Source organism: Botryllus schlosseri, chromosome 1, assembly GCF_051294905.1.
Source record: "Botryllus schlosseri isolate E-star chromosome 1, Bs_hap1, whole genome shotgun sequence".
NCBI classification, from domain to species: Eukaryota; Metazoa; Chordata; class Ascidiacea; order Stolidobranchia; family Styelidae; genus Botryllus; species Botryllus schlosseri.
This window is the reverse complement of record NC_137236.1, coordinates 12019343-12042658: the sequence shown is the minus strand read 5'-3', so window position 1 is coordinate 12042658 and position 23316 is coordinate 12019343. Positions and strand designations below refer to the sequence as shown.

General features: G+C 40.8%; 1 protein-coding gene across 1 annotated transcript in view; it reads left to right on the top strand.

The window, feature by feature from the left end:
* The first annotated feature begins 326 nt into the window (after nt 1-326).
* LOC145441975 (uncharacterized) overlaps nt 327-23316 on the top strand; it is a 64948-nt gene continuing 41958 nt past the window's right edge. Inside the window, exons 1-3 of the mRNA XM_080319939.1 lie at nt 327-642; nt 824-931; nt 11589-12983. Of these exons, the coding sequence (XP_080176065.1) occupies nt 570-642; nt 824-931; nt 11589-12983 (1576 nt within the window). The 5' untranslated portion in view covers nt 327-569. The remainder of the gene's footprint in view (nt 643-823; nt 932-11588; nt 12984-23316) is intronic.

Here is a 23316-nt window from a genome sequence, read left to right as displayed (position 1 = left end):
TTGGTTATATGACGTCTAGAACGGAAGATACAATGGTTTATAATCCAGGCGTTCATTCACGCGAACATGATTACAAATTCAATTTTGCGGGAAACGTTTTTGCGTGTTCAATCTGCATTTCAAGCAGGATATACATTGATATAATAGGTTGTACATGGTCTTATGTATGCGTATTCATAATAACTATCCATATTAATCGATTGTTACCGTTTAGAAATTAATGCAGGTCGCGCTATCTTAGAATAAATAACGACTCCTCCGTATTAAACAATCGCGGACTGGTCCGCCGGATGCAAAGGGTTAATTCTAATCTATTTTGTGAAATGTGAAATGCTCTAATTTTAATTCTAATCAAATTTATTGTTTTCCTAAAAATGCATCTTTGTCCGAGGCATTTTGCAGCGAGTTAACAAGAATATCCATCTTGCGCAGGGATATCCAGTGCCAAATCGCCATCGCCCTATACTTACACCGTACAGCAGAGGTCACCAACCTTTTTTGCAACCAAGAGCTACGTTTTTTCAGTATTGTATCATACAGGTACAATTTAATATCACGTAATCGTAGTTATGTCGGAAAAGAGGCAAACACAAGCTTCTGGTGTCACTGATGTGCCTTCATCATTATCACCCGGGACAAGCGGTGAGTAAATACTCCTATATTTTGATTCATATTCATTTTATCAATGTTATCAATATAAACCCGTTTTAAAATGTTACGCTGAGACGTTTACATTGACCTATTCTGGTTTAACAATCCATTATCTCTTTAATAATATACATCGCAATATCGCGGACCGTTACTATATTTTCTTGTGTCTCAGGATCTACAACGCTGGCAGAAGGTGGACACGTCAATCTGCAGATCATAAACAGCACGGTCAACGTTGTGGCAGGACATCAGATTAATGTGAAGAGTCCTGCAAAAAAAAGTGAGTGTAATCCTGCAATATGCGGTATAATAGTGAAGCTCATTATATAAATACACCGGTCATGGTCGTTCCATGACCAATATTGCAGATTCATATGCCCCGTCACAAAGCCAAGGTAATATCTGCCCAAACATTCCACATCAATATCAAATTCGCAATGCCCTTTGGCGATTATAAGAATTATAAAGATGTGATGCAGGCCTCCGGCGCTCTTCGATATACCCCCGAGATCAAACACATCAGCATTTGTAAACGGAAAAATCAATTCTTTTTTCGTGTTGGGTACGGAATATTAGGATTGAAGTGGGTTAGGTTTATGGTCGGGGTTGGGTTTAGGGTATCCCAACATTAGGGTTGTTGGTGATATATATTAGGATTGTGATATATTAGGGTTACGAGATGACAGATATTAGGGTTGTGTGAATGACGTATATTAGGGTTAGGCGTGCTAAAATCCTCGAACTAGCGTCCGGAACCCACAACCCTAATATATTTTATTCCCCAAACCTGACATCCGTCATCCTCCAACCCTAATATCTCCCACTCACAACCCTAATATCCCTATCCCGCAACCCTAATATCTCCCACTCACAACCCTAATATCCCGCCACTACACCCTAATATGTCCCACTCACAACTCTAATATCCCTCCCCCACAACCGTAATATCTCCCACCCCAAAACCCGAATATTGGGATGCCTTCATCATTACCCCAACCCTAACCCACTTCCAACACTAATATCCAGCACCCACAGCTCCTATTTCATCCCAATCCCAACACGAAAGCGAATGTATTTTTCCGTGTATAAATTTTGATCTTGCGGGTTTATCGGAGAAGCGCCGAATAGTCTACCACCCGTATTACTAGCAATCATCGATATCTCACAAATATATCGTTCGAGTTTCTATCACCAGAAATCCCAACACATAACACAGGCGAAGGCAGCTTTGCAGATAGAGTAGTTTTAACAGTCTCGGTTGTCCAATCATGCGAAGTTCGCTGAAATTTACATGTTTTAATAATTCCGTGATATGCCGTTCAAGCACTATGACGTTGGTACTGTTCCCCCGTCGATGGCTGTGTCACGTCGCATTTCTATCTTCGATTCTGACTAAACGTGGCGTTATTGATGGTGGATTTAGTGCAGATGCTACAGATAAGTGATTCGGTTACGGAACGACCAAACATTACCAATCTTTCCTCGACTTCTATGGGTAGGACTTGGTGACGTTGGTGTACAAAGATTTGTCGCGCATTTTCCGCAAGTCATTCTAGGTAACCAGATCAGGGTTGTAACCAAGTCACAAGGCTCCAAGTCACAAATCAATCTAACTTTTATAGTTTTGACTCGAGTCAAGTCGAGTCATTTTCAATTCACCGCTGAGTCAAGTTCGAGTCCATGTCAGTGAGCAGAGGGTCGAATCCGAGTCATGGTATTATGACTCGAGTTCGAGTCCACGTCATTGTGTTGACTGCTCAGTTTCCAGTTAAACTCTTGTTAAACCCAATTTTTATAACTCTGTTTGGTGATATGGAATGGTTCGCCTTCATAATATACTAATTTTCCTCACTGTGAGCAGTTTCTGGTCGCATTTTCAAGTACCAGTACCAACAGGCGATATCCCAATAGTGCGGTTACTTGACTATTTTTCGAAACTACAATGAAATGTCGGCCTTTGCCGTCTGAGTCTCGAGTGATATGACTTGGTTCGAGTCATGCACAATGACTCGAGTCCAAGTTGAGTCAAGACACAAATTGACTCGAGTCGAGTCGAGTCATTTCCGTATTTTGAGAAAATGACCCGAGTCAAGTCGAGTCAACAGAAAATCGTGACTCGAGTCACACGAGTCGGACACAAGTCAACTCATGACTCGAGTCATTATAACCCTGAAACTGATACATAAAACATGTCAGATTACGATGTCCACTTGATCTCGCATATAAACCGGGATTTCCTGATGATTAACTGATTGATTCTGAGTTTTCAGTGGGGTCTATAGCAAGGGTCGGCAACCTACGGCCCGCAGCACTGCTTGGTAAGAATGCGGCATTGCTACGATAAGTATCCTACGCCGTATTAGTCTATTGTTACGCCATAAAACTGATGCGAAGGCTGTTGTATTTGTATTTGTATTTATTGAACAATTTTTGGCGCTTATCGCCGATAAGGTCATTTGCGCCCGATCACGAATATTGTCTTTTGCTTGGTCTTTGCTTGAGGAACGATTATTTTTCGGACTACGTTCAGTCACACTCTCATCCGCGTCTTTCACTTCCTATCGCACGCGTCCTCGTCATAGTCAGTTGCAGCCGATTTTCATAAGCTCGACTTTACTTGCTTCATCTGGGCTTTTCGTACGACACTGCATATGCAGTGTGAAGGCTGTTGATTAGTAGCCTATCTCGTACTAAAAGTAGGAGATGGAGAATGTATGTAGAGTAGACTAGACTAGTGCTTATCGAGCGGATGTATCGCGCAACCATAGGCATACCAATCTTTTTAAGGGGTTGCCACTCTGATAGGGTGCGACATTAAAGGTGCGGTTCCTCTGCTTCAAAAACGCTTGGAACATCTCAGACGCAATGACAAAATCTCAAACTTTCCGTTTCATTTTAGATAACTAGCCTCCGTAGGTTAGGGTTGCCATACGTCCGGAATTTCCCGGCCATGTCCGGAATTTCACTGTTCCAACTAGCGTCCGGGAGGAATTTCAAAAATATGTCAAATGTCCGGAATTTTGAAGACTTGACGTAGGCTCATAACTTTTTCGTAAATCAGCACAAAAATAATATTTTTTCGGGAATATTTATGCTGATGCATGCCATTTTTCTTCGCGCTGCGCGCGATTTACTGTCACATTTATTGATTTTATTATGAAGACTACCACCCTCGCAAAAACTGCAATAAAATATATATAAAAACAACCTTCATTTACTGGAATAAGCCTAATTGTAATCGCAATTATATGAGAGCGGTATATTCCTAGAGATCGTTAAGGCCGTTCAAATGCTCTATTCAAAGATAGTGGTTCCAAACGGGGGGTCGTTTGCCTTTATTCTGGGGCTTGCAAATATGTTGAACGTAATCAGCTTCCAAAATAGCCCGTGAGTAAGTCTGGGCAAAGGTGTTGACTTCTTTTAGTAATCAGCTCGTCAAATATTGATCTGGACCACGGAGCACTTTCAGGTAGAGTCGCGACCATAAAAGGTGGGAAATCACTGGATGTGGGTTTTTTATAAAGCTCCCTGGTGCGCACCGGCAAGTTGAATAGATTACCCTATAGTGTGGGCTCAAAATTATTGTTTATTTGGGTGGGAGGGGGCTGAAAACATGTGCTTTCGGTCATGGTTACACAACACACAGCCACATACTCCTGAACCGGATCGTGACCAGAGATGGGTGGATTCCTAAATTTCGGGATCCGAATCTATCCGGATCCGGCTGGCAAATGAAAATTCACAGTCCGAAAAAATCCGGCTGGTGGAAGGACCAGTTCGGAATCCGAAAAATCCAGCCAGAATAATGCTAATTAATCATATTGCAGCAACAGAATCCGGCTAAAATCCGACCGTCACTGCAAATTCAAAATCCGGATCCATTCCGGCCAGGTACAAAAGCAATGAAATCCTGCTCCGGCTCCTGAACCGGACTGTGCCCATCAATGATCGTAACCATCTCTGGTCTATGACAGGGGTCGGCAACCTTTTGCTAGTCGCGGGCCAAATTTCGGGTGTACAACATTTTGGCGGGCCGGAATTTTTCTTAGTACTATATTTTACGCTCACTTCGATATATATCAGGGGTCGCCAACTCAAAATAGGTGGCGGGCCACTTTTCAAATTTCGTAGCGGCCGTGGGCCGCATGTATTCTATTCAATATCGATATAAACTACGCAACAACGTTTAAAAACCCAACGTCAGTACAACGCCGTGCTACCTAACATAAACAATGCGGGGCATAGTGACCACAAAAGAAGTAATATTTTATTAAAGGAATACAAATACAACAAAAATCATTATCATCAAGCTCATTTTATTTTGAGCTCTGAGCTGTGCACGATACCTGGAAACGCTTTTCAGCGACTAAGGAATCGCTATTGGGGCTAGCGAGATACGTTAATATCTGTAAGACCATCTCCACGTTAAGCTTGACCTTGCGGGGAATCCCTAAGCCAGTGGTTCTCAAACTTTTTTTATACACGCCCCCTTTATGATACTGAGAAATTTCGCTCCCCCTGACCGTCATATCACAAAATATGCAACCATATGCTAGCAATCGTAACGGATAGTTTAATGGCGAGGAAGGTTATGATTGTTAATTGATGAGAGAATTCTATTATATGAATTCCGGACTATACAGAAAATATGACATTAATGTAAATCGCGCAGAGCGCGAAAAAAAATTTCAGTTGACCGCAGCTCCGCACCCCCTTCAGATGCTTTCACACCCCCACAAGAGGGGCGCGCCCAGCAGTTTCAGAACCACTGCCCTATACCGTTTTCCAAACGTTTCGGTCTTGGCAGTGTTTTGGCCATTGCACGTCAAGGCAATAGGCCCAGCACATTCATATCAGTTGGTTATTCTCCCTCGATGGAATGTTGACATTGCCAAAGCCAAAGCTAGTGAGGAATAGTGATGATGGGCACAGAAGAATAGCCGTATTTTGAAACAACAACAACAGTAATATGTTGAAACTGTAGTCAATTTCAGCATTTCAAAATGGTTTTCTAAGCTTTTTTCCGAAATTTGAAATCAAGTCGCGGGCCGCAAAATATGACCTTGCGGGCCGCGTGTAGGTGACCCCTGATATATATTATCCTACATTGCTGCAATCTCAATCATACCAATCAGAAGACACATGTATTTTTACACTTCAACAACACAGAATATATGTGACAATTGACGCAGCTTGCTTTGTGAATGACTCTATGAGCAAAGCTTTGCTAGTGTGACGTCACTACTCATTTTGAAATCCACCAGTGGGCGCTAAAGAGTGACCGGAATTTGGGTTGCTGACATATGGTAACCCTACCGTAGGTTAGTCATCTGCAGTTTAATTCACCAGAAGACATTGTACACCAAGACAACAAACGTGAATAGTGTTTTGGACACAGTGGGGAAAGCTGATTTTGTCTCACGAACTTAATCACCGACAGTTAGCCTACCCCATATATTACTAGAAGCAGAGAATCAATATGGCGATGTCCTGTATATCTGCCATGTTCGCACATTAGGTCGAGCAGCTATCCTTGCACGAGTGTATGAACTGAGAAACGAAATAGCAACTTTCCTTAAAAATACAAACATCGCCGACTCATAATCTTGTCATCGACAATGGGTATCTAATCTTGCTTTCGTAGTACATTTAACGTCATATCTAACAAATTGACTTCAGAAAGAAATATGTGAACACATGAGATGTTGAGGCGTATTCGAAACAAAACTGCGACTCTGAGAATGTCAACAGTAAAAAGAAAATTATGCTCACTTTCCTATACTGGCGGAGAGTAAACCTAGTACCAGCACTATACCTTTGTAACTGTGATACGAAATTTAATTACTGAATTTCCACCCGCTTTTCCGACATTCGTTCTGTATAAAATATATTCTGACTGCTCAGTACTCGGTTTAATGTGAGCGCCAATACCGTTGCCTGAAAATTTCAAAGGGGCCCTTTTGAAATGCGATGCAGTTGAATTTAAGGACAAATTTCATACAAAGAGCATATCGCTGTATGTCTTTGACAAAGAGTACGTTCTTGAAACGGGTCTTTATCCCAGCTTGACCAACAATGCAAAAGAAATGGTATCGACTTTTGATAGCACGTACGCATGTGAAAAATATATTTCAACAGTGGAATTCACGAAGAGCAAGCTAAGATCACGTATTCTAATGCCCATTTGGAATGTGGTTTGATTGTTGCTTCATCTGACTTGTTATTAGAAGTTGAAAATCTTTCACAAAGCATGCTGCGCCAAGTGTCACATTTATGCTGCGTTGTTGAAGTGTAAATACATGTGTTTTGCCCTTTTTGTGATTTGTATGATTGAGATTGCAGCAATGTAGGGTACTAAACCGACGTGAGCGCTAAATATAGTATCAAGAAAAATTACGGCCCGCCAAAAAGTTGTGCACTCGGTATTTGGCCCGTGACTAGCAAAAGGTTGCCGACCCCTGGTCTATAGCAACGGAAATCGACGTCGATGTTGCTCATTTTCAGACTGTAATGAGAATACACGGCATCATTGCCACACCGTATGGACATTGGACAGTCGGGCGCCCAACTGTTAAGACTTGGATGCTAGATTTCAGAGACAGGTTCCTCGTGTTAAAGGGAAACACTTGCTGCTAAGCGATGGCATCGGTATTATAGACCTCGCAATTTCAAACTCCATCCGTCACAATACAAAATGCGTAGCTGACTTTTTTGGGGTTCCAGGGTCATGAGTAGAATAAAAATGTATACCTTTGTAATCAGTACCGTAAGCTTCAAATTGATGCCACACTGATAAAATGTAAATTTACATATCCGTCCATGTAAATTTTACGATGTATTCATTATTGACATCATAGAACCAGGCATAGCTAGTAATTTAACATTTTATGTGATATCATCGCGATTTAGCTTTGAAGTAAATTTATCTGAATTTATCGCTAAACAACGAACCATTCGTTAATCCAATTTATTGCCGCACCCGCCTACGACTGCATAGTAATATGATGAAGTCACTACGGTAAAAACTTTTATGATACACAGTGCATACTGTCGATTGAATAGCCTGCTTCAAATCCATGAACATCTGATATGCGTAAGCGGTGTGTTACCGATCTACAAGGGACTGTGCTACAGAACGGCAGATGTGTTGATAAAAGATATCGACAGGTGTAAATGACCTTTGTAGTTCGTAGAACACCATAAACAGCCGTTACCACTATCAGAGGTGGACAAAGTAGTAAAGAAAGCTACTCAAGTAGACGTAGAAGTAGCGACAAAAAATCTACTCAAGTACAAGTAGAAGTACTTCTCTCATAAGCAACCTAAATCTACTTGAAGTAGAAGTAGAATTGACTGACTGTGAAAACGATTCTGATTGGATGGATTATAAAAAGGTGCAAATTGAGCTATGTGATAGGTGACAGGTTTGATTCATATTGATGCATACGCGCAGGTATCCAATTTTCGATAGCATAAGCATTCGTCCGCATCATGGGATGAAAATGATAGTATTGATAAGGAAACGCGATACTAATCTTGAAATATTTTTCCGTGCTTGTAGTTTTCAGTACTCATGATTAGGAATAGTTCGAATACGTTCGAGTTTCTTATAATTAAAGGGTATTCTACATATCAGGAATGAAACATGAATAGCTTGAGATTGTTGCTAATTACGTCGCTACGGTTGTCAAAGAACACCTCTTTTCTGAATCAATTACATGTTTAAAAGTAATTGTAATTGTAATTATAATTGTAATTAATTACATGTTTATCAGTAATTGTAATTGTATTTGTAATTTCATATTTTTAGCATTGAGTAATTGTAATTGTAATGTAATTGAAACATGCAAGGAAGTAATTGTAATTGTAATTGAATTAAATATTGTAATTGATCCAACTCTGGTCACCACTGACCACAAACAACGACAACGCAGGCTATGTTGAATATAGCTATCACATACCTAATTAGGGGTTCTAGGTATTGCAGTCTAACACAGCATAAAGGACACAAAAAACGACAATGCAACCTATGCAAGTAGCTCTAACATACCAAGTAGCCTCACCTGCCTCATTGTACCGCACGTCACTGGTCCTTTGTACAAACTAGATCCATTTGTGGACTGTAACGGCTTGATAAGAGTTGGCGGCAGAATCCGTAATAGCTCTTTGTCTTCTGAAGTCAGAATCCAATTTTGCTGACTCGGAAATCTCATGTAACGGACTTGATTATACGCCATTTTCATGGAAATGTCAATGATATGCAGAGGTGGTCAGTAACGAAGTACTTCTACTTTTTCGAAGTACTCAAGTAGTTTTCCTCTACTTCTGGTGCTTACTCGAGTAGATCTGATTTTAACTACTTCTACTTCGTAATATTTTGTTATCTACTTACTTACTTTTCGCTATTTTCAGTTTGTCAAGTAGAAGGAGTTTAATCCTACAATCAGGAAGATAGCCTGAGGAATTTCGGGGCTGTTTTCACGGAGTATCAACATTTAATTTTCATAAAAGTTGAGTAAAGCCAAAAATGTTCGTCGCGCTTCGCGCGCAGTGGATACGCCAGTATGATTTCATCTAAGTATCGGTGAATATAATTTAGGTAATTGATTTCTGCTGTAAATCGCTGTTCCGATAACGTAAAAACTAATGTTGTGTTTACCACCAAACAATTGCTTCCTGCAACGCGCAAAGATGTCCTTCCTGCTTTTTACCAAAGCAATATAGTCTATGATTTCAAGTGCCACTGTGATTGTCGGTACGTGGGAAGAACAACTCAGCGCTTGCAGGAACGCATCAAACAACATGTCCCCATCGTTATTAGATCACGCATATTGGACTCTCGCGAAGACGCAGCCGTAACTGATCTCCGAATACTAGAACGTAATCAGGCCATGGCTATGAACTCTGCCATCGGCAAGCATTTGGCTGAGAATGCAACTTGCGCTAAAAACTATCGCGATGAAAGATTTTCGATATCAGGTAGAGGCCGCACTAATTTCCATCTGTCTGCACTGGAATCGACTTATATTAAAATCCACCGACTGCGCTTGTGTCAGCAGAAGGAATTTTTAGTGAATCTAAAAATTGTCCACTAGCTGCGCTCGCGGTTTGCCTGTATTTCATGTTGTTTGTTTCTATGACGTCATAATTGGTTGTATGCAATGTAGCTAGATGCATGTTTTTGGAATTCTCCATTTGCTGACGATTGCCCTTGAAAAGTGTCAGCTCGAAAAGCTTCGGGTTTTAATATGAATATATTATTAAAATGTATATTAGAGTTGATTTAGCATACCAACCTTCGAAACTTTCCAGTCTATAGACATGAAATACATGTTCCGCTTTTAGAAGTAGTATTTATATTTCACTTTCAATTCCCAGTATCATATACTTTGAGTTCTAATTAATATCAGTTCTTATGTCTTGATAACATACATGTTGAAGTATAAAAGCAAAGTGTAGTAATGCCTTCAATTTCCGGAAATAAAGCTGCACAATATGGCATTTGTACGGTCCATCATATTTTTAATTAACGTTTACTAATCACACAAAGTGTTTACGCCGTATTCAAAACAACTTCTCCATATTGCTCTTCGACTAAACTACAGGCCTTACAATATGGGGTAGAGCGCCATACCATGATGTTTTCTAAAACGTGTTGTTCGAGTAAACATGGGATTAGTATGGCCTTTCCATATCAATACTATCATTTTCATCCCATGATGCGGACGAATACTTATGCTGTCGAAATTTGGATACCTCCTGGTATGCATCAATATGAATCAAGCTCGGCACCTTTCGCATAGCTTTAATTTGCAACTTTTGACAATCCATGTGAACGAATTACGATCGCTTTAACAGCTACTTACTTACTTGAGTAGATTTAAAGTCAGTCAACTCTACTTCTACTTCAAGTAGTTTTAGGTTGCTTATGGAAGAAGTACTTCTACTCGTACTTGAGTAGATTTTTTCGTAGCTACTTCTACTTCTACTTGAGTAGCTTTCTTGACTACTTTGACCACCTATGATGATATGGGACGTGGAATCACACACAATGAGATACGTCAACATGGATATTGAATTATAGGTGGCGTGAGCGCTGTCTCTCAGCACATCCACCAATGCATAACTTGTCGGAAATTACGCCACAAAAGATGTGCGATGACAACTATGTTAAACCTTGAAGACCGATAAAACCTATTGCCTAGGTTAAAATAGGCTTACCATATTTTGAAAATGTAAAAAGAGGACACTTTTTCAGAAATTTGCAAGATGCAAAACCGGAGTAGAATTCTCAAAAACCGGTGAATTTTTCCCACATTGTGAGCTGTTAAAAAAAAGGTCATCACTTCCGCTCAGACCTCAAAATACCGTTTTTTCCTCCACATTGCCAGGTGGATGACTAAAAAAAAAAAAGGTCATCTTCTCACTCAGAGCTAAATTCACCGTTTTTCACACCGAAAGATCCGCCGGACCGTCACTTCTGTGCTAATTTTCGGCATATCACTCGCAATTTGCTCTAACTCTGACCTAAATTTTCAAAAAAGAGGACAAAATCTCAAAAAAGAGGACAAAACGGCGTCCTCCGAGGACACTTTCAAAAAAGTCAAAAAAGAGGACAAATCCTCTTAAAAGAGGACGTATGGTAAGCCTAGGTTAAAACAAATTGGGACGCCGGTTTCTTGTCAGTGGGTAAAAACTATGAACACCTGTCAAAAAACTTGGTTTTCTTTACGCGGGGATGATCACTTCCATTTATGTAGGGTTATAAATTTCACCTATAGAAATTCTATACCAAAGTCTCAACTAATTTTATTACTCGCGTTATTTCGCAGGTAAATTACCGTACGGGACGTGAATAATCATGAACTTGTATGACTTGTAGATATTAAATTTTTATATATAATACATATATATCCTCTCGACATCTCATTTTTCAGATATCAATGACAGAAACCTCATACAAATTTGCAACGAAAATACTATGGATGTCGCGAACATTGACATCTTGGATGACTTCAGACATGAAGACCTTCAGCAACCTGACTTTGAAGTTTACCCGCAGATGCGACAAGTTGATGTAAACGATTATTACAAAGGTCGATATGTCCATACTCAGCTGACAAAGGAAGTTGGATTTCTGCGGCAAGACAGAATTCAAGCGAAAAACATCGAAATTGAGGACGTAGTGGCATCGATTTGGAAGAAGAAAAAATTATTTTCATCAAAAGCAGTTGGTGTAACCGGGATTGTGGCATCTGCTGGGTCTGGAAAATCCACACTTACACGCAGAATAGCTAGACAAACTCTCGGTATATTACCAACAATTAAGCAGAATGATGATCCGTCCTATTACGGTAAAAAAATGGTACATTTTATTGAATTGAAGGACATTGAAGTGGGAAGCAAAATTAAACCGTCAAAATTTTTATTCGGTGGAGTCTACGAAAATGAATTTGAAGAGGATCAGGCATTCAAATGGCTAGATGGGCATCAATTCGAGGCAGTTCTAATTTTCGACGGGCTTGATCAAGCTAGCTGGGATTATATGAAAACTCCTAGTAAAATAAAAAAGTTTGAAAAAGCAAGCCCCTGGACAGTCATGTACAACATTCTATCCCGTAACATTCTCCGTAACGTAAAGATCTACGTAGCTTCACGTGAATTCAAGGTTTCGGAGTTACCAGCGATGGCGCGACCCGAAACCATCATTACGCTGAATGGTCTTACTGTGGAAGACGCGCATAGACTGTTCGCCTTTTTACTCAAAGATGAAGGAGAGAATCTCTGGCAAAAAATTGAAACTATGTCACCGCGATTGCTTAATTTAGTCTCAGTACCCGTTTTCCTGATTCTAACGGCAGTCGTGATGGGGAGGGATCCGAGCAAGCCTCCTCCCAAAACGGTAACTGAACTTTACAACCGAATCATATTAGCTCTACGAAGCGTCGAAAACATTCGAAATCGGGAGCAAATTTTTTCGATCGTCCACAAACTGAAGGCGTTGGCATTTCAAGGCATGAAAGAAGGACGGGTCGTGTTCAAAGAGACTGAATTGGAACGATTTAGAGTTTCCGCAGAGGAAGTCCAAGATTTAATGACGAAAGTTCCGGGGAACAATCTACTGAGTAGACATTTGATCCAAGGTGATTTCACATTCTTCTTTTGCCATCAAAGCATTCAAGAATATCTGGCAGCTATCTTTATATCGGAAATGGAGTTCAACGAATTCTGTCGCTTCGATGAAGAACATCTCCATGAAGAACGATGGCGCGTCGCGCGAAGATTCGTGGCAGGCGTTGTCTTCTCAAAAGCACCAAATAGTCTTTATAGAGGTAAGACATCATACATTTAACTCCGATTTACACTATTGGATATTCCACTACTTCAAAGCCAGGTTCGAACGCTAGTGACGTCGACTACCCAACCCCTTATTAAGAGCTGAAGAGGCCATCTAGACTGCAGCGTGATTTTTTACGAGAGCCAGGAATGAGAATTGGTCCATGCTTCCAACCGGCGGTTGTTGAATCAAAAAATTAATAAGCTGCATGGCGTAGATTTTAAATTCGCTGGCAAGTGGCAACGGGTTGAAAAAAGACGCAGCCCCCAATAATTCATTTGCGTTTCAATACTTCGACATGAATACTTCGTATATTCATGTCAACTTAGTAACTTGACTTGATGAAGCCACATTATACGTGTGTAATACGGCGACAACGGATTATAATAATGAAATGGTGGATTACATATCGTCGCAGTTGCCACCTGCACAGTGTGACTGGACTGTGACTGGAAGAACTTGGGCTTCCACACTCTATTTGTAAGTGTATGTGCCGGAAACTTCAATTGGTATGCAACAACAAGCCTATTCACATGAGTTTCGACTTTAACACGACAAATTCAAATAAAGCGAATCTTCTCTCACGTTTCAGTAGTAAAAGTCCCGAGATCTGCCGAGTGATTTGCAATCTGGGTTTTCACACATGAAGCATTGAAAACTGCTATCGTCGTAGCACGATTTTCATATAAACGGAAGTAAAAATTGATCCATTATGAACATAACAATGGAAAATGTGAGAAATCTAGAATAGAAGTACTAGTATAAGTGTTTCTCTACTAGTAAGCTATATCTAATAAAATTAGCAGTCTATCGCTTCAAGTCAATAGAAACCACATTCACCTCGGAAAAGTCAAGTATGAATTGCGCTGAGGACTAGCGCGTCAACACCTTTTTTCAAATTTCAGCTAATATCATCCAGGACTGTTTCCCGAGGAACACTCTGATTTTAATACACTCATCTGATTCCATACTGTGAGATAAAAGTAAATTTAAATCTTTCTAGGTCCGACACGATGTCCAACTATCACTTTGAAATTGGCCTATCAATACGCGTATATTGCGATTACCAGCCGCGCATATGTACCATTTTCAAAGTTAATTTAACGTCACCCAGAACAGTTTCCCTATGACCACTCTGGTTTTAATATACTCACCTGATTCTATATAGCCTACTGTGAGATAAAAGTAAATGAAAATCTTGTTAGGTTAGACACGATGTCCAACTATCACTTTGACATTGCCGTATCATTACGCGTAAATTGCGATTACCAGCAGTGCGTATGTACCATTTTGAATTTGAAGTGAACCGACCACTAGGATTGTCGACTAAACATGAGCGATAAATCGGGATCAGGACACAGGATTTATTATGATTGCGATTACCGCTCATGTTCAGCCGACAATCCACGTCATCTAATGATCGGTTAACTTCAAATTCATATTTCAACATCGTGCCGGGCCTAGAATTGTCTAGCTCAGTGGTTCTTAACCTGGGGGTAATTACCCCCAAAGGGGTAATTTACAAATATTTGGGGGGTAATTCAAAATGAAGTTTTTTTTATACACCTATTACGCTGCACAATAGGAATGTAGGCTAACATATATTTTTGTGAGCTTGCAGATATCTTGTTTCACTTAACACACCATGCTTGCTGTGATATAGTGACCATTAGTGATTATGAATAACAGGGCCGATTGTAGTTTAGTATAGTGCTAGGTAAGTCCAATTTAATTTGCAGTAGTGCGGATCATATTGTTGCGCATACTGACAATTTGAAAGACAACAAGCGGCAGTAAGAATATACTAGAAATATATAGTTGTTATCATTGAAAAGTGTAGTGGTGATGTGGTCTAGTCAGTAAAATTAAGTCTGAAATCATCAAATTGCCCTCGCAGAAACGATGGGAAGATATTTGGAACCTTTTATTTCGTTTTCCAAATGAATAACCAATCTTTGTCATCATGGCATTGGACTTTCTGATTGAATTTCCTTCAACATATTGCAATGCAGTAGGATTTCTTACAATGGTATCTATCAAAACGAAATAAGTTTGCGATTGACAATTATGCATGAGAGATTATGTTTATTCACCTCACCTTTGTCTAGATTTGACCACTGGATAACACGAATACAGCATCAGCCTTCCCATTGACTTGATATTTTTAACAGGCATTTCAGTGTACATTATCACGTCATATTGGTGCTGTTTTACATTTATTTGAGTGCAAGCTGTACCTTGTTCCTTTTTGAAAAGGGGTAATTGCATCCCATCATTTCCGTCTTGGGGGTAACAACAAGAAAAAGGTTAAGAACCAATGGTCTAGATCAGGGGTTCTCAAAGGGTGGGCCATGGCCCACTGGTGGGCCACAGAGCATTTTGAGGTGGGCCACAGAGCTATTTAGAAAATTTCAGAATTAATGTAAGTTCAGTTATATTTCTTATGTTATTCGCTAAAACTACATTCGTATTATCTAATTATACGTAGGCTACATAAAGCTTTTCATCCGACTCTGATTAGACGTAGTGGCACGTATGAAGTCAGTGTACAAATCGAAAACGTTAAGGAGAAACGGTGGCTTTTTCTACTGGCTATGACAACCTACAGCTAACAGCAACTAAAAAAAATTCAAGCATATAATAGGCCTAACTGGAAGATAATGCTGAAGTAACCAAGTATTCCAGCAGGGTCATATGTCGTTTGCCGTTGAAAGGGGTATGCAATGAAATCGCAATGAAGTGCAATTGATGTACAGATTTACTGTACTTCGGCAGGCCGTATTATTGCAAGCTAAAAATAGCCATGATTGCAAATTATTAGCAACTTCTGGCGGAGGTATACTGCACCACCGCAACGAATCTTAATGGATTGAGGATTTAACGGAGCGCATTAATCATGGAAGTCGGTTTAAAATGTCCGGCCTGGAAATCATTGTACATAATGAAAGAGTCACAGGAATTGATTGTATCATTGGATTGAATATTCTGACATCGCAACTTCAGTTGTTTTGGTACAAGACATACAAAGTAGCCTACATCATGCATATTGAAAAATCTTTCTCCACTTCTCTGTATAGTACCCCATTCACCAATGAATTGTTCGATGCTGGCCCAGAATGATTGTAGTATTCCCCACAATAGAATCACTCAAGTCCTAATCGCACAGTGCGGGGATCTCATCGTTGTGTCTCGCGAAGAGAATGGAGCAACGGACGAAAATAATCTACTTAAAGAGTTTTAGCATATGATCTACCAGGGCCATAACTGCCGCACCCACACCCCCAATTGGGGGAGCTCGAAGGGGCGCAAGATTATTTCGTTGGTCGTTTATTGGAGGATATTTATTCAACTTGAAATTTTTTTTCGCGCGTTGCGCGATTTCATATCCCGGGAGATCGAGATTTAACTATCATCAGTTAGAGAAAAATGCACATATTTTAGAGAAATAGGCATATCGGCGCTGTCCATGACCACGCATTAAACAGGATTATGACTGTAAGATATCAGGTGGGCCACAGCACAATTTTAAACCGGAAAATGGGCCACGGCCAAGAAAGGGCTGAGAACCCCTGGTCTAGATAGACTCTAGAGCAGGGGCGGGCAACTTCTCCAGCCGGCGGGCCGGATTAGGAAAATTAAATACTTGGCGGGCCGGATTGCTGAATCGATACATTATTCACCCATTTATCCACATATACAATGAATTATTCGTATTTAATGAATGTATTTCAACGACCGCAATGTAACTTCAAAGCCATTTCTCGCCGATAATGACGAAGACAATGTGGATTTGAGAATAGCATTATCATACAGGCGCCGCCGTGTCTGCTTCTACTGATCGACCAACACACGGTGCAATCCAATCCTTAGGCGTTCGATAAGCCCGATACCCCAAATTTACCAAGATATCAACTCATTAAGGTTGAGTAGGTGACGAGTAGCGTCGTTGTTCAACTGTATGGCCTGATTAATCTCGCTATTGAATGCATGCCCGGGTCCTCTACGAAATTTGAAAAGTGGTCCGCGACCCGTTTTGAGTTGGCGAACCCTGACGTAAGCGGTGTCTTACAAAAGCCTATAGAGGTGTGCCGTGTTACAAGTGGGCGGTCACGGAATCAAAGATAAGAAATATAAGCCTGGTGTAAATGACCATTGTAGTCGACAAACACCATGATTACCACAAATCACATTAGGGTTGAGTGCAGCGTAAATACCAATGATGCAAGTTGTTGTTGTTTGTGGTATTTGTCGACTACTATGGTCATTCACACCAGGCCTATATTACTTTTTTTATTCCGTACCTACCGACTTGTAGCACGGCCCAGTACTACGCTTTTTGTAAGACACCGCCTACGCGGATGAGATGGCGAGGAGGAGCCTAGATAAACCTCCAACACTTAGGTAGGAATTCTGCACTCGACCTCGGTCGGACTCGAACCCACAACCCATTAGTGTTGTAGCAGTGGATAATACCACTACGCTATCTCGCCACAGATAATGCATGTCTTCTCGCTTCGACGAACTTACGCGTAAGTTACACTATCGCACGCTGCGCATTCACGTATATAATAACACAGTGCTCTTCAACCGGGGTTTTCGTACACCCTAGGGCAGGGGTTCTCAACCCGCGGCCCGCAAACGTTTATTTTGCGGCCCGCGACATCTTTCATTATAAACGCAATTACTATTGACACAGTATTGTTACAAATTGATTTAGATACTTGGCTCTTCTATTGCACCGTCTCTATTACGTTTCATTACTCATTATTGAAAGCAGTTGTTCTTAAACTGGGGGCGCGGCCCCGTGGGGCCTGAAGGCATCTGAAAAGGGCGCGAAGCTGCGGTCAAGAGAAAATAATTTCATATTTGAGAAATCTCTCATCAACAGCCATAACCTTTCATGCCACCAAACTAGCCGTTGGTATTGCTAGCATTCTGGTTGCATCTTGTGATATGACGATAAGGGGTACAGAAATTTTCCCTATCAAAAAGAGGGGTGTGTCTAAAACAGTTGGCGCGTAGACTACTTTAAATCAGCCTTGGTCGAGTCCACCGACATTGCATAACTAATTATCTGGTTGAAATTTATCAGAGTGCACACGTATGTAGAGGAAATGCTGGCTGGGCAAACGTGGGGATGGGACCAGCGAAAAATATCAACTAGGCAGAGCTGACTTCTGTAGCTATTGCTGCAGTGCCCAGGCATTGGAGGAAAGGAGAATAGTTGATTAGTTTGCTCGGAAATAGCCCGGAACACCAGACTTCATCTCATATCTCTCACAGCTCAATGTGCTAATGGCCTCCGTAACGCAAAAGTTACCGTACATTTATACTTGCTCGCTCACGCATTGAAACAGAGAGTTCGGTTCTCTGGTGGAATGGTTTGAAGTTGCAAATACCGACATAGCAACGAATGCAATGCACGTTCAATGAAGGGATTTACTTTTGCCGCTAGAAGATACATCGTCTCACAACAAGCAGCAGCTGCAAACCTACAAACGCTGTCCATCATAATGCATAAAAACGTACTAAATGCCCGTATACGACTGGTAAATAGGCTACAGTAGCCTAAATTCAACATTCGCCCACAAATCAGTGCTGGGATCACGTCACTACCTTCGAGTCACGAGTCATCTCGAGTCATTGCAGATTTTGACTCGAGTCAAGTCAATCGATTTTCGAAGGTGACTCGAGTCAAATCAAGTCACTCGATTTTGGGAGGCGACTCGAGTCAAGTCGAGTCAAGTCAAGTCAAGTCACGAGTCAAGTCACAATTCAAGTCAAATTTAATTTTCGAAGCATGAGTGATGATTCAAAGTCATAACAATATTGAAAGCTGTGTGAAAGACGGATTAATTAGCCTTTATCTTGAATCAAATAAAGAATATAAAGTTAAATATACATGCCCAAAGGCGTTTCGTCGCACACGGACACGTAGAACTACAAATACAGTACGCGAGTAACTGTATAGTTACCTGCTACGGTCTGTTATTATCAGCAAAAAATAGAGGACCAATTGCGAAGCCTCGAAACATTTAAACGGATTGATATGGTAGAATACACTAGCTATCTACACAACCGTGAGAATATAAACGCATAAACTATATTCATTCGATTTAAATGATGCAAGAAGGTCGGTAAAGGTGAGCATTGCGCAATGTAAACACTGCGCCATCTAAGGAACATAACTATTCGATTAACCTACTACTACCACAGCAACGTAGCTGTGCTCATTTCGTTTGCGTCCAATTTATTTGCGTACAATAAGGGAAAATCTGGTTGCTCTCACGAGTGTCACTGGCGTATCGCGACTTATCCGAATACACTAATGATACAGTGATTAGTCGACATCATTTAATTATTGATGACTTGAAATTGACTCGTAAATTTTGCTCCGAGTCACGAGTCAATCGACATTTCTGAAGCGCCGAGTCAAGTCAAGTCAAGTCATTTTTACAAAGTGACTCGAGTCAAGTCAAGTCATATGGAAAAGTTCTCGAGTCATCCAACACTGCCACAAATACATGTTAATATTGTTCTGCGGCCTGCAGCGTCTTCTGCTGTTAAAATGCGGCCCGTTATACAAGAGAAGTTGAGAACCCCTGCTCCAGGGTGTACCAGAATTTGCAAAGGCTGTACCACTTGGATGGGGTGTACCAGATCCGAATTATACAATGAGCCGATGGCTGGCTATCACAAAGGCAGATTTATGTGTCAGTATAGGTGTTTATCTGAAGTGTAATATTGTGCACCGCTAGATTGTGATGTCATAATCGAATATTTCTCCTATTCATTTAACCGTCGGAAATGGCCAATGGTTCCGTTTAGTGTTGGAATGGATGCCGTTAACATGTATTCAGCTAGCGATTTGTCTTTTAGTGATTGTTGAGGAAGCCGCCGCGATAGCTCAGACTTCTTGAATCGGTACTTCCTACCCGACGTTAATAAATACCGCAATGCACAAAAATCAGTAGTTTTTGACCTTTTTTTTCTCCAGCGCCTCCTTCACCCCATATTTTAAAGACTGTAATAAAAACAATGGTTAAGAGGACGCGTCGTAGCAGCACTTCGTCTGCCTCCTGGGCCCCGATAGGGCGATAAAGCAAACCTATGTGGGGCTTTCCCCCAAGCCACCCGCGTCACGTGATTTCGATATTGAGCAAAGTTTTATGTGGCATGGTCGTCAAATAGACGCGAAAGTTTTTTTTTATAATGGATGAGTAAATCGGTCAAGAATATTTGTAATTACCGCTATGATTTTTTATCCTTTCAGCCGACGTAATAAGATTCACCGGTAGCGTTGAATGATCTGTTGTGTTGAAAAATGTTGGGCACGTAATTAATAATTAAACATATTCGGACGGGTCCGTTGGTACAATTACTTCGTTGCATGTTGTTATTTTGTGACCTCCTATCCGCTGGCTATATAGTCAAAAGATATTGAAATCGCATAAACGTACTAAACTAAAATATAAGCACACGATTCGAAATTGGTATTACTTCAATGGCAAATAATTTTTCTGTGATGGATATTATTTGTCCTGTGGGGTTCAGATTGTCACGGCATGATAATCCGGCACGAGTCATTTAAACACCTATGGACAATTAGACATATTTATATCGAAATTTACCGTCAACATGAGGGCAATTCTTTCCCGCAAATGTTTTGTCGCTGACGATGTTTTGGCACACCTCTCGGAGTCCCATATTGGCCGAAACTTCACATGTCTTCGTCCATTATGGCGTGGTAATGGCCGACGCCTAAATGCTCATTTCTATTTTCGATAAATATTGCGTATTTTTTCGTGGGGGATGGGTACCAATAATTCAAAATTTTGCAACGATAATTCGCGCGCAGCGCGAGAAATAAGGAAATACTTGTAGAGATCGTCAAAAATTGATGTGTAAATTTTGAGAGAACATATGTAGCAAACATCGCCGAAAAATTCAGAGATTTGACATGTTTTGTGGAATCTCAATTTGCTCTGAAAAACCATTAATGATATGTCTTACTATACTACACCACATACTGCGATGCTATTATGCTTCAACCCTCACATACCGACTCCCTGAGCCCAGCGCCACCCGTATCGTCCCCTGAGCGTTCCGTCCCCTTCAAAATCCAAATCGCCCCTTGGGGGCGCTGGAGGCAAGGTTAAGAACCACTGCTCTATGCCATAGGCCAGGGGTCGGCAACCTTTTGCTAGTCGCGGGCCAAATTCCGAGTGCACAACTTTTTGGCGGGCCGGAATTTTTCTTGATACTATATTTAACGCTCATGTCGGTTTAGTACCCTACATTGCTGCAATCTCAATCATACAAATCACAAAAAGGGCAAAACACATGTATTTACACTTCAACAACGCAGCATAAATGTGACACTTGGCGCAGCATGCTTTGTGAAAGAATTTCAACTTCTAATAACAAGTCAGATGAAGCAACAATCAAACCAATTCTAAATGGGCATTAGAATACGTGATCTTAGCTTGCTCTTAGTGAATTCCATTGTTTTAAACTATTTTTCACATGCGTACATGCTATCAAAAGTCGATGCCATTTCTTTTGCATTGTTGGTCAAGCTGGGATAAAGACCCGTTTCAAGAACGTACTCTTTGTCAAAGTTATGCAGCGATATGCTGTTTGTATGAAATTTGTCTTTCAATTCAACTGCATCGCATTACAAAAGGGCCCATTTGAAATTTTCAGGCAACGGTATTGGCGCTCACATTAAACCGAGTACTGAGTAGTCAGAATTTATTTTGTACAGAACGAATGTCAGAGAAGCGGGTGGAAATTCAGTAATTAAAATTCGCATCACAGTTACAAAGGTATATAGCTGGTACTTGGTACTAGAGTTTACTCTCCACCAGTATAGGAAAGTGAGCATAATTTTCTTTTTACTGTTGACATTTCCAGGGTCGCAGTTTTGTTTCGAATGCGCCACAACATCTCATGTATTCAGTTATTTCCTCATGAAGTTGCAAATTCGATTTGTTCGATTAGATAGCCATTTTCGGTGACAAGATTATGAGTCGACGATGTTTGTATTTTCAAGGAAAGTTGCTATTTCGTTTCTCAGTTCATACACTCGTGCAAGGATAGCGGCTCGACTTAATGTGCGAACGTGGCATATATACTGGACATCGCCATATTGATTCTCTGCTTCTAGTAATATATGGGGTAGGCTAACTGTCGGTGATCAAGTTCGTGAGACAAAACCAGCTTTCCCCAATGTGTCCGATGTGTTTGAGATTTTGTCATTGCGTCTGAGATGTTCCAAGCGTTTTTGAAGCAGAGGAACCGCACCTTTTATGTCGCACCCTATCAGAGTGGCAACCCCTTAAAAAGTATGGTATACCTATGGTTGCGCGATACACACACTTAATAAGCACTGGTCTAGTCCACTCTACATACATTCTCCATCTCCTACTTTTAGTACGAGATAGGCTACTAATCAACAGCCTTCGCATCAGTTTTATGGCGTAACAATAGACCAATACGACGTAGGATACTTACATCGTAGCAATGCCGCATTCTTACCAAGCAGTGCTGCAGTGCTGCACTGCAGATTGGATCTCATTACGAAACGGCGGGCCGTATTCTTGTGGTAACTAATTATTTCGTCGCGGGCCGGACGATATCGCGTGGCGGGCCGTAGGTTGCCGAGCCTTGCCATAGGCAGTGGCATTCTTGAGCTTTATAACTAGTTGTTCCAGCAAATCCTGCGAAATATCATCGCTTCTCCGTTTAACTGTAGTGTCTGATAATGAGACGGCTCTTACTTTCCTGAGAGCTTTTTCACCAACATGCAAATAGTTAGCTGCGATTTCAAGACAAGTAAGCACTACAGACTCCAACCCTGTGTATGGCCGCTTTTTCTTCAGTAGAACATGAGCCATTTTTAGGCAAACGACCACTAATTCTTTTTTCACACCTTTTACTTCGTTTTCAAAGCAAGAAACTTGCTTTTGTTGATAACTCAGATTTTCTTCAAAAAAATGCATTTGATTTGTTTTGGTGACTAGGATGTTGTGCTTTTAAATGTTTGTTTAGCCATAGAGCTTGATGAAACGACAGATATTTCAGATGAATCGCAATTGATTGTATATCGTAGGTTCGCTGATGCAGTCCTAATTAGTATTTGGCAGTTCCTATAGCTTGCTAATCCTTATGATAATTAGGCCCATTACCGACTTGGGTGTTTTATATGAAGAGGGGTGTACGAGTTTTGAGCAAACGTTAATAGGGTGCACCACGTCGAAAAAGGTTGAAGAGCAATGTAATAACGTACAGTCGCTAAAATTTGACGTATTAAGCAAGCAGTAGTA